Source organism: Squalius cephalus, assembly GCF_949319135.1.
Source record: "Squalius cephalus genome assembly, chromosome: 9".
Taxonomy (NCBI): domain Eukaryota; kingdom Metazoa; phylum Chordata; class Actinopteri; order Cypriniformes; family Leuciscidae; genus Squalius; species Squalius cephalus.
Window position 1 is genome coordinate 15232004 of NC_137130.1, and position 13372 is coordinate 15245375.

The following is a 13372-nucleotide window of genomic DNA, read 5'->3' on the forward strand; positions in this document are numbered from 1 at the left end:
TATCAGGTACAATACATTGCAAATTTTCTCAAGGAAAACAAATCTCTTAACTATTATTGTAAACTATGGTAGTCAGTAGCCTATAAGCTTCATTAGCCTACTATAATATTGAAGGCAAAAATGAACTGATTTGTATACAAACACTTAAAATACACTTATTTATTCTTATAATAATAAAGTTATATGAAATTATATAAAAATTTAAATGGTGGCTGTCATAATTTTTTTTCCAGATTTATTCAAACATGCATTAAATATTGAAGAACATTAAAATTATAATGAATATGTAATATGGTGCATATATTTAACAAAATGCTCCTCTCTAGAGTTAATTTTTCTAGCTGACCAACGAGTTTATGGTCACTGGATATGGTTTTTCTGAGTAAATGTGACGTGTATGACATTGTTTACTAACGTCTTTCCACGGTTGAAACACAGATTGAGCGATTCCATGTGACATGATACGGACTTCGATAAGTTGTACTCTTATCTTTTAACACACTTTCAGATGCTCATTCATGTTTATTTCGCGCTGTAACTGGTATTAAGGCAGAGGAGAAGATCGCGTGCGCTCCGCGTTGATGCTTCTCTTGAGTTGAGCTGCGCCAGAGCGATCTCACGCCACAGCGCCAAAACGGTAGGCTAATTATGTTTTTGAATTTCGTAAGAAAATGGACGTAATTTGAAATCTGAGACTTTGTTTCATATAAATAATAAAAGATTACTGCGATTTATTGGATGGGATGCGCGCAACAATGTTCCATTCATTCATCAACTGAAAACAGGATGACTAATCGATTCTTGGGATTTAAGAATCGATATCGATTCGTAAATAATAAATGAGAATCGATTAAAATCGAGAAATCGATATTTTTTACCCAGCCCTAATAATTAATATGATCATGCATCTTTAATACTGAAGTTTGATAATGCCACAGTAATGCAGGAACATGCAAGTGTGTTTCTGTCCTAAAAGAAGTGAAAGTGTGCAGTTGTGTGTGTCTGTGTGTGTGTAGCCACACTCCCAACCTGTCTGACCGAATGACCCTTTGGGACTCAAGGGACCCAAATGAACCTGCCACGGCCACTTTAACGATTTTATAGTCCCTTTCCCATAGGGATTCATAGATTTAGCAGAGGCTGTTTTGAACACACAAAATACAGCAACCCGCATACAGTAGATGCATTTGTCACTCAGAGATGTGAAAGTTGGACACAGGCTTTTCATCTGTTCTTCTGAAACTGATATCAGTAAGTTAAAGCCAGATATCAGCACATAACACATCTGGCCTATCGCTCAGAGTGCCCCGATGTAATGGACGGCTTCTTTAGCAGCATGGATATTTAAATTAAGTGCAGAGCTAGCAGTTCTCTGTCTCCTAAATTGGCTCGTCTGGTGTTGAGGACAGTCTTATAGTGGAGACTGAGTAATTTTGGGTCGGCTGTGACTGGCCTCTGACAGGTCCGTGAGCCCGGTTATTTTAGTCCCGCGGGCTTCACGGTGCCAGCCAACCTATGCGTCCGCAAACTCACCCCTCAAAGGGAAGGCATCACTCCTACCGTTAGACGCTCTGGTCTCAGTTTAGACTGCATTTTATTGCCCAGCATCTCGTATTTTCTGTTTCGATTACTGCGCAAAATCACTGACCCAGTTAAATGACAATATTCTTCATCAAACACTTCCTTGATGTGATAAATGCTTATTTGTTCATGTCCATTGAGTCCGCCATGCTATCAGAGTATTTTATGGTGACGCTGCCCACAATGTTATCTTATTTCACATGCTAGAATGAACACAGCTGCACACATGACCTCTTTCTCCATCTCTCTCTCTCTCTCTCTCTCACTCTCTCTGTAAACAGCCAAAAGCGGCAGCTCTCCCAATAACACCATTCTTGCAAACCTGGTTAAACTGTGTTTTGGCATTCTGCTGCACTGGGGGGCAAAGTCCTAGTACCGTTCGTTCACATCACATTCGGAGCAAAGGGAAACATTTGCACGGTATCAGTGCATGAGCTCTGACATACAGAGGAATCCAGGAATACTTTCCAAACCATTTGCCTAAATAACAGGCAGACGACAGGGTGCTGGTAGGGGGCTGGCTCATGGAAAACTCTTTGGGAGAAGTCCTAGACTGTTTTTTTTTTTTACAGCCTGCAGGCTTGAGAGTCTTCTGGTTTTGATCATGTCACTGTCTTTAATGGGACGACTACCTCATCTGAGTAAAGACACATGGAGTTGTGCATACAAGAATGGGAGATGACAGCTAATGTTACCAAAGAGCTGGTATTTCAAAGAATGGCATTTAAGGAAACGCTTCACAGTTTGCACAAGTCTTTTGATAGAAGGTGTTCATTTCCAACTCTTTAATAAATTAAAGGGATAGTTCATCCAAAAATGACCATTCTGTAATCATTAATTCAAGCTCTTGTCGTTCCAAACCTGCATGACTTTTTGATCTCTGGGGACCACAAAAGAAGATATTTTCAAGAGTGTTTCAACTGTTTCTCCATACAGTGAAAGTCAAAGAGGTTTAAAACAACACTGATTGGACCCCACTGACATTCATTGTACAGACAAAAATAAACACAAATACATGTTTTAAATATATCTTTTTTATGTTTCGCAGGAAAAAGAAAGTCAAACAGTGGGAACAACACAAAACTGTAAATAAATTATAAGTTTTGGGTGAACAGCCACTTTAAAGCAGTGGTTCTTAACCAGGGGGCCCCAATAAGTAATACAATTATTTATATTAACCCCTGGTTTCACAGACAAGGCTTAAGCCAAGTCCCAGACTAAAATGCATGCTTGAACTGTTTTAACTGAAAGCAACTTGCACTGACATACCTTAAAATATGTCAGTGCCTTTGTTTTGTCTCAAGATGCACATCAGTAATTTGTTTTTTAAGGCACATTTATAAAAGCTACTTAAATGTCCTAATTGAAAGGCCTACTCCTGGCTTAACAAAAACCCTGTCTGTGAAACCGGGCCTTAGTTTTATTAACATAATCCTAGTTAAAATGCTAAAACAATACACTAAAAATACAGATGTACAACATTAAACTATCATCATATTTTTGAGTTTATTTATGTTTTACTACAACAAGTGCATATCAGCAGATGGAAGGGCCTTTGAATCTTGGACTAAGGGGGGCCTTGGATCCACTACTTTAAAGTCAAACTACAAAGCAGAATCTCCAAATTGACTGTTAGCAGTACGTCGATACAATTTTCTAGCAGAAGATTGTCAGTCTGCATATGTTGGAGCTTGATTTCCAGTGCATGCTGGTGTGTTTGTGAGAGTGTGTCTTTGGAGGATACTCACTCCTGCACTGCTCGTGCTATAGACAGCGCTGTGGATCCCGTTTCATTAACACTGTCCAAGGTCACGTTTGGCAGGTCGTCATCATCACTGTCACTTTTGATTTGTCTTGGTGACAAGCCATTGGGGTCTGTTTGTGCTGCCGCAGGGGGAGAACAACAGAGGAGGAGGTTAGTTACATGACTGTAATATGCGCTCTGCCCGAGGACATTCTCATTCCCATTCAGAAGCTCACAATATGCTACATGACGTTGAGCAGGAATTAGCACAGCATTTCAGGGTGTTTCTTCAACTTTTGGCACCTTAATGTCCCAGGGGTTGATTTTTATTCAAACGAACAGATTTCAACTTTTTTTCTGTTTATTGTATTAAGGTCACATTAACTGTCTTGGAAACATTATCGTGCCTTCATTATTTATATTTGCAACTTTTCAAATGCCCAAAAATGTTATAAATATAATTTCCACCACAGACTGATATTAAACACAGCACATCATTTGAGATGGTTGAAATGATCCTGCGGTTTATTTACTAAAAGTTCCACAGGACCAAAAGGGTCCATAGTAAAAGAAACACCCTTCATCTTACAGCACCTAAAAACTTGTATATTAAAACATATTGGTAACCAGCCACAATACAACAGCGACATTTTATTTGTAGCAATTTTGTTATTTTTATTTAAAATGTTTTAAGTAATTTAGTACTTACACTTATTTATTTCAGTTAGGTGCCAAGGCAACATTTATTTTTGCTTTGTAAGTTTTTCATTTAATATTTATATTTGATTATATTTCAGCTTTATTTAAATTATTGTAAAGGATTCTTAATAGTTTTAGTTAACAATAACAACAATGGTATGAAGTGACAGAATCCCAGATGATCAGAACATACAGTTATTAGCATTTAAAAAAAAAATTTGAAAAAAAAAGTAGACCTTGATTAGAAGCATCTACCAAATGCATAAATGGAAAAATATTGATGCTTTATCATGTCCTGGTTCGGACATAATGTAATACAAAGACAACGTGTATTTTAATAGCATATGATACATTTCAGCCGTGTGCTTGTTTGTGAGTTTGTCATCAATTACAGGTTTTTAATTCAGACACACCTGCATATGTCAGTGTTTTAGACTGGCGGTCACAGAACACCCGTCTCTGATTACTGTATCTCATTCCCCACAGATTGAGAGCAGCATTCTCCCTGACTCAAAGCTTTGTTAATATTATGTGGGTTAGCCCAGGCTGCAGGGCTACGCTTCTAATTCGCTGCTCTCTCAGCAGTCTGTCAGACCTGATCCCGGATCAGAGGTGTCCGTGCTGTCTCCCAATCAGCCTAGGGCGGTGTGTCCTGCGGGCATGTCACCAGCACAGGCGATCAGATGCCCGGAGAGCGTCTAAAGACAACAGCACTGTGCTGCCACTCACCCTTTGTTTCTTAGGTGTTGGACATAGTTATGCTGCCAATTTATGAATATCTGTATGAATGATGGGAACACTTAAGATGTCAGTTATTTGATCTCAGAAGCATTTCGGTGTAAAACGTAAAATTTTTGAGGGCCATGATTTTTTTTGAGCTGCCACTGCAGACAATGCACCTCAGCAAAAAACACTCAAACTACATGCTGATAATGTTTTTTTTTTAAAAATCCCAAAAGTTTGTAGTTAGTATGATTTTATTATTTTATATAAATTATTTCATTCAGAAAGAATGCATTAAATTGGTCAAAAGTGACATTAAAAACTTTAACATGGTTACAGAAAATTATATTTCAAAATGCTGTTCTTTTGAACTTTCTATTCTATTCAATCCTAATGTTTTCTTGAGCAGCAAATCAAGATATAAGAATGATTTCTGAACTATCATGTGACACTGAAGACTGGATTGGTGATTCTGAAAATTCTGCTTTGCCAACACAGGATTATATTAGCAGATATTTTCAATTATAATAATATTTTGCAATACTTTTGCTGTATTTTTCATCAAGTAGATGCAGCATTGGCGAGCATAAGAGACTTTTCAAAAATATAAAAAAAATCTTACAGAGCCAAAACTTTTGAACAGTAGTGTACATACAATCCTGTGAGAACAGAGTAGACCAGCACTCCACTTTTGACGTGCAACTTACTAGTAAAGAACCATTAAGTAAACATCACATGCACTGGTCTAGCTTCACACCTATTGCTTTTTACCGTTAGCCATAAGCTGTTTCTATGCCTTTTGCAAGGGTAGCTTAAACATCCACTTTAGCCACAAACGCTCAGCAAAAACTAACGGAGGATTTCATTGAAAGATTAATTGGACACATTACAAGAGCCTGGAGCTTTTCTCTCTCCTTCTCCATTGTATCTACTCAGGGCAGGCTAGACACAAATCAGTTATAGCATATTGATTGCAGATTATAACATCTGTATAATGCAAAACAATTCAAAACACTATATTCTACATTACATTATGATACAAGATCAATGTTCAAAACAGATCCAGAATCATATTTGTATACTGTTGATTCCCCTGATTATTTTTAATGCACTCAAATATTTGATAACTTCTTATTTGCATTATATTTTTGAAATTGTATTTTTTTTTATTTCATTTTATTAGTCTTTTTAGTTTGTGCTGCACTTTTTAATGTGCTATATGCCTAAACTAAAATATGCAAGACTAAATCATGAAAATCATCTTTAAAAATATATATAATTTTGAATTTACTCGATAGTATAGACAGATATTATAGACAGCATTCACAAATAAAATGGCCTGTCTCTGTACTCCCTCTGATGACTGTTTCCACCATAATCCATTCAAGCTACCTACAGTTCATAGCTTGCATGGATATTCCTTAAAAACGACCATATAAAGGCAATGACAAAAGCGAGAGTTCATAAGAGGTGGTGAAGCAAACCCCATGATTTCTTTCTCCTGTTGTTTCCAGCCATAGCCTGTTTCCATGGTAACTCAGCCGGAGACAGAGCTGTGGAGAAGGGCACACCCCCTCCCACCTCCCCCTGGCAACCTGTACATGAGTATGCGTGAGCATGTAAAAGTGTGAGCTGTCCATTGTGTTTCCAGCTGTCACTGGCCATGATGAAAACATTTACATGTAAGTGTTGATCGGTGCATACTGGTGTCTCAATATAGTGGTAAAATGTAACTGTCTCACTATCATGTAAGCATCTCACCGTCTGCTACCCTGTTGACCCCGCCCAGGTCTGACCCCATTTCCTCTGTGCTGTTTCGGAGCTCTCTGGGTGGAGTCCATGTTGCTATGTGCCTGACTGCTCGCGGTGCCACCCATCTTCAATATCCGCCCCACCCCATTATGCAAACCTTGTTTTTCCTTTCTTTCCTCATCTGAAGCTGAGCGAGACACCCAGTATTTAAATCCTCCTTCTAACAGGATGCCCAGCCCTGCCCAACCATTTGGGACAGACACCCTTCCCAGATAAACAAGAGGTTGAGCAACAAACAGCTCCCTTGTGCCCTCCGCTTGGGCCGAACACCATTTGACAGCAACACCCAGAACATCATGGCTTACTGCCAGAGTATTAAAACTCGCCCTACAGGAAACCAACCATAAACAGCAGTCCGGTGAGGTCTCGAGAGTTTGGGAACGCACCATGCAAGATGTGTGCTTCTGATTAGGGCATGTGGGACCTTTCTGCTTGACCTTGGAATTGAGACAATGACACAGATCCTACATTTGAAGAAACCACATTCATCCCAGGATGATTAGTGTCTTAAGATACTGCATAACTGTGGGTCTTACAGTAGCTATAGTGTGGGGAATTTTATTTATTCAATGTAAACATATACAACTCCCTATGTATGGCTGTTTCTTAAACTATGGGCACTTTTGGCCCTGTTGACTTTTAGAAAATAACAGGCTTTTCACACTCTCACTAGTAAATTTGTCTACAAACAATGTCCAACAGAGGCCAAACATGCATTCCAGGACAATTTTTGTCTTTTTTTTTTCTGAACATTTCACAATTTTGTGGTGGAAAGGACATTTTGAGCTGCTTTTTTTAAAATAAAAAGACACCTTAATCTTGCTACGGCTATTTTCACAGCTAACACATTATGTATCTTGAATACACATAATGTAATTGAAATTACTATAATAAAATTATGGTACATACCATTTTCTTTTGGGTTTTTTTTTCCTACACATCATGTCTCATGTTGCATTCCTCACTGAACACTGTTGTGTCCTTGGTAAACAAGTACACAAACTTATATATAAAACATTATTATGGGCAAAATTGTTGTTTGAGGTAAAAAAGAAAAAAGAAAAAATTACACCGCAACTGTGGGCTAGACGTATAATAAAAACTGGGATATAAAAGTGCCAAAAGTTGAAGAAACAACCATATGTGAACTTGAACAAATGTAAAAAGCACATCTCTGCAATGTAGCTGTAATCTCAATTGTGTTTTCACATTTGAGTCCTCTTGAAAAGAACGAAATTCTGACCTTTCATGTTAAAAAAAAAAAAAAAAGAAATTTTTCAACAAAGTGAAAAAGAAATTAGTTCTCTTAGTGTTTTCATTTTTCCTTGTATCTCATTTTTGGTCCATATGTGAAAGACTATTAGTTCACTTTGCATTTACGCTGTATACCGCAATTTTAGATGAAATGAAGCAAGTGTGAAAATACCTCACATGTTTGGGTGTGTTAAGCAGCAAAGTGCTAGGAATATCTTGAATAATGTATATTGGGACAACATGCACCTTGTCAGCTTTTCAAATGACTTTCAAATCTAAATCAAATATTACTTCAACAAACATGCTTTTCTTTAAAAAAGCAACCGTATTTTTTCGTCAAATGGCAATCTGAGATGGCTCGCAGGTGGACCGCCATATTGGCTGGTACATAAATCAAAATTACCCGCCACTCTCCAAACAGTACTAGCATTTGGATGGTGGTAGGAATTAATTCCCCACCCTGCTTACTTGATTTGGAATTAGGCTTTTCGTTTGTATGCCCTCCAGAAGCAGTGCGTATGCAAGGCCTGACACACATCACATACTCCCTAACAGCAGGAAGTACACAGGCAGCTGAGGACAATCAACCCATATCTGCATGTCATTATGAGTGTGGTGCTTTACTGTGAAGAAAGGACAGAGAGATTCTGCTGTCTGAAGCTAGTCTTTTAAAAACAAATCCGAACAGATTCTTTTAATCAGCTTTCATTTTTTCCCCATTCCAGCTCATTTCTTTTCCCCTGTGATCAAAATTTCATTTGATTTCAGCATTCCCCCTGGGGCGGGTTGATGTTAAGTGCTTCACCCAGGGGCACAGTGGTGATCAATTAAGTAATTCTCAAACTGTTAAGTTGCAAACCTCCAACTTGTCAAATGAAGGAATCAACTTACTTTTTAACTGTATGAAAAAATGAATCAATTGGAATCAATCTAAAATGAGGTCCTTACCTTTGCCCAGGCACTTGGCCTCGTCCAGGAGAGGTAACATGATGGTGGAGTTGAGGGTGGAAGGAGAGCGTACGGCTGTGGTGTACATGAGGGGCAGCGACTGCACCACCACAGGGATACGGTGCACCTGACTGGGCAGTTTACTGGGGCTCGAAGGGGGAACAGGGTGGATGATGTGCAAAAATTGCTTGCCTCTAACTCCATGAGAAGAGCCCACCAACGGCCCGGGTGTCAAAACGGAGGGCATTCCCGTGGAGATGGAGGCGATGACGGAAGGTGAGGACGACGATGATGAAGAGGAGGATGGAGAGAAGGCTGAGGTAATGGGTGAGGTGTTGGATGAAGGAGATGACGTCCGTGTTTTGTTGATTGACAGGTCCACGGGCTCCGTCTGGGTCTGGAACTGCTCGGATGAGAGCAGGTCTTCTGGAGGTTCTGCCTTCACTTTGCTGAGCAGGATTGGCACCGCCTCCATATCAGGATAGCCGTGCACTTTGGGTGACTGCAAGGAAGACACACATAAAAGCCGTGTAAATCTCTTCAATCAAATTTCTGACTCAAATGTTCATTGATGAGTTCTTTTTTTTTATGTGCATCATGACAGTAATTCAGTGATTTTTTTTTAAACAAACATTTTCAAAAGTAATTATATTTTATGTTAATTTTTATATTTTAAATTGTATTTAAATATGAACTCTTTCCCTGCCAGCATTTTAAAAAAATGGCCTTACATTTCTTACATTTTTTGTTGTTTAAAAGCAAAGGCTCTGTTCTTTTCTTTTTTTTTTGAAAAAACATTTTATTCTACCTTCATGCATTTGTTTTTATCAACACACACAAAAAAAAGCTGAGACATTCTCATTTTTGTCAAAGGCTACCACCGGTTTGGATTCAGAGCAGTGATCAAAACATAGATCGAGTCCATCAACACCCCCAAAGCTTGCACAGTCGTATATCTCGTCCTGGGTCGTCATTTCATTCGTTAACGTTAGGCAGTTTTGATTTATATGCTGTTTAATGTTTGTTGATCGCATTAGCTTACATGTTTCTGCTTCTTCTCAAGAGATTCAATACTATTTCAGAAGATGCGTAATAGAGGCCCCTACCGTATAACAGTGAAAACATGGATTATCGGAAAATCAAGTTAATGGCGGAGAAGCGGTGTCAAATGACGGAAAATTCTTTCAATGGCAGGGAAAGAGTTAAAAAATATGAGGAAATGCTTTTCATAATATAATTTATAACAACAATTCCCGGCACATTCAAATTGTGGTCCGCAACATGGACAAAACATAGCTTTACTTTTTTTTTGCTTTCTCAACTATCAGAACTACATCTCGGAGACAGGATCTGTCAACTCCACATATTTGTCTGCTCAAAAACACCTAAAGTGCTAGCAGACAAAGCGCTCAATTCTGCAGTAAGCGCATACAGTGAAATGATCACTCCTGAGCAGGCGGCTAATCATGACAGAGCAGCACATTAAAACGAGGGGAAAAGTTCTCGAATTGCGACTGCAGATGTGATAAACGGTCTGCTGCAGAATCACGGCTTGACTTTGTTTATAGACTCACTTTTCTTTATGCAGACTGAGTGGGCCTGTAGCAAATTACCGTTTTCCCCCCAGAGCTCATACTATTTTTACTCCGGACAAGTGGAGTCACTCTGAGCGTTACCGACCCATGAATCAGCAGTATGTGGTACAATAAAACTGCATCTGAATCCAAAAACAAACAAATGTCAGGCAATTAAATATGCTGACATGACCCGTAAAAACCCAGGTGGAGTCATTCAGGGTTCAGAGGGCATTGTCACAGGTCAGGACACATGACCTTAAGGTCAGGGTTACAATACTGATATGACTGGGCAGGGAAAAGAGCAGTATATTAAGAACAAAGAAACCCCTTTCTGCAAAGTGTGACAGTGCTGACAACAATGGTTCATTGGTGATTTAGTCTCTTTCAGGAGTTTTTGGGCTAAAAGAAAAAGCACAATGAAACTTTTTCACAGCTCTACTCAATTGACTGGTGGGGCTATTAAGGGATTATAGGGTCTGCAAATATCTCCAAGTCAATTTTCTCTTGCAGGCCAAACAAGTTTACATTTAAAAAAAAAAAAAAGCTTTTTTTTTTTCCACCAACCCTCATTAACCCCTTGCCCCAACTCCACTGTATTTTAAGCATATTGATAAAAAAATACTTATTTATTAAAATGTTCTAAAACAGCAACCAAATTGGCAAGACATTATTAAACAAACACATGAAAACATTGGCTAACAATTGAACAAAGATAACGGACATTCTAGGTGAATGTTTTGAGTAAATAGGCCTATATCAAATTAAACAAGAGAACCTCCTGGTTCATATTAAACATCCATTAACCTGATCGCAAATCAAATAACACATTTATATAAAATGCATGTTATTTTTACATCATCTAATTTTTTGCTGTAATAAATGCTGAACATGGTCAGATTTTTAGTAAATTTTAGTCTTTTATTCTTTAAAAATGCTGCACAGCTGCACAGACAGGGTAGTAATCAAACCCAGTGAGTGAATTTCTATTAGCATAGCATGCAATCAGCACCCTGCTAATGAGGGTTGTATGAAAGGGAAGGGAGGTGCCTCTAATGACCAATCAGCATCATGCTTAACAGACTCGCTATCTAATTGAAAAAACCTGCCTCTGTAATCTTTTTGTGTTCCAAGCAAAAGGGACAAACCCTTTCTAACCAGTTTCACATATGAGATGAGAACATGCAGCCGATGATAAGGCAGAAACCAGCATGTCCAGTGCATGTAGGCTTTAAATATATATTACTTAACATTAACAACTTTTACTCTAGTCGTACTGAAATTGGTGACTTCTAACTTGTAATGGAGTCTTTTTCGCTGTAAGGTATCTGTACTTTTACTTAAATATGGTTTTCAGGTACTCTGATGATTATTCATATGGTATCACTGGCTGATCCACAACATACAACATTTCGAGATTAAATGTGAATAGGAAAGAAAACAAGATGAAACTGTAAACCATAGCAGACTGAAAGTGTAAACTAATGTACTGTGGCACACATGACCCCCTTTCATATGGAATGAAATGTAAATGAAAGGCTTTGAGGTGATAAAAAGTTGTTTCTGTAGAAAGGTTTTCAAACCTCAACCGCTCACTCCTCCGTACTTTCCACCTTGGCTCTTTACTGATGACTTTTACTTTATTTGAGGATCCTACATGAAATCTCGGTCTAGCGAGTGAGGGCATTAACTGGGGCAAACCGTTCTCAGCAAGGTCTTGGCAAGTGGCCACCGGAATGACGACCATGTTTGAGCAATGAGATGCACTTCAAAGAGTCATTGTGTAGGTTGCACACTTCCTGGCGCTCGACAGCATTTTGACGCATATGGATAAATACGTCTACCAGCCTTTCGCAGGAAGGAAACAAGGTGTTGATATGCTGGCTTGTGAAGTAGAACATAACGAGGGTACGTTGTTGGCTCTCAGACGCAACTATTAACAGGTTCTCTTTAAGAAAGTGGTTTGTCTATCCATTATCTGCTTTTGTGCTTTTCATTAACTGAGAAATTCATTTGGAGTTCACTGAATAGAATCAAATTTATACACTAAGCTATGCTGAGTCAAAAGCTTATGATAATGTGACAGGTTAGTTATATAGTTCAGGGCTTTTAAAACGTTCAAGAACCACAGGCAATCCCTATTTTGAAACAAATTAATATCCAATTTATTTTTCACGATGCACAACTGGTTGTATGGTAAGATTTTTTTTTTTAAAAAGAAAAATACTCACCAAGACTACATTTATTTGATCAAAAACACAGTAAAAACAGAGAGTAATATTGTGAAATATTATTACAATTTCAAACAACTGCTTTCTATTTGAATATATTTTAATTCCTTCAGAAATCATTCGAATATGCTTATGTGGTGCTTAAGAAACATTTCTTATTATTATCAATGTTGAATATAGTTTTTTCAGGATTCTTTGATGAATAGACTGTTTAAATAAAAACATTTTATTTATGAAAACTGTTTATTTCTAATATTTTTTCCAACAAAATATCTTTGTCACTTTTGATCAACTGAATACATCCTTGCTGAAGAAAAGCATTAAATCTTACTGACCACAAACTTATACATAATGTTTAACATGACCCTATATACAGTGTTTAATATATAACAAATATGTTTTTATTTATTTCCGTTAGAAGCTATGGCTGTTAATAGAATAAAAAAAATCATAATTAATAAATTACAAACAGAACCGAAAATTAAAAAGTAATAATGTCAAAGTCAGTAAATGTGTTAAACAATGAAATAAAACAAATTAACTATAAAAACTTGCAAAACTTCTTCTTTTAATTAAAAACAATATGTTAAACATATTTGATGAATATGTTAACACATTAACTTTGACAGCCCTAAAATACACATTATGAAAAATACTTTTTCTCATTGAAATGCTCCGCAGATCCCCTAGCACCCTCTTGCTTGTTTGAAAACCCTGATATATATAGATGAACAGTATAGATGTGCCTGGACAATCATGTAGAGTATATACGCACTTAGGTAAGCAGCATATGAAGAAATAATGAC

General features: G+C 37.7%; 1 protein-coding gene across 2 annotated transcripts in view; it reads right to left on the minus strand.

The window, feature by feature from the left end:
• The window catches only part of klf12b (Kruppel like factor 12b), a 40533-nt gene that overhangs the window by 6596 nt on the left and 20565 nt on the right, over nucleotides 1-13372 (minus strand). For both annotated transcript variants that reach the window (XM_079882341.1, XM_079882340.1), the window contains exons 3-4: nucleotides 8762-9263; nucleotides 3330-3465 (exon numbers count right to left, since the gene is read on the minus strand). In XM_079882341.1, the coding sequence (XP_079738467.1) occupies nucleotides 3330-3465; nucleotides 8762-9263 (638 nt within the window). The remainder of the gene's footprint in view (nucleotides 1-3329; nucleotides 3466-8761; nucleotides 9264-13372) is intronic.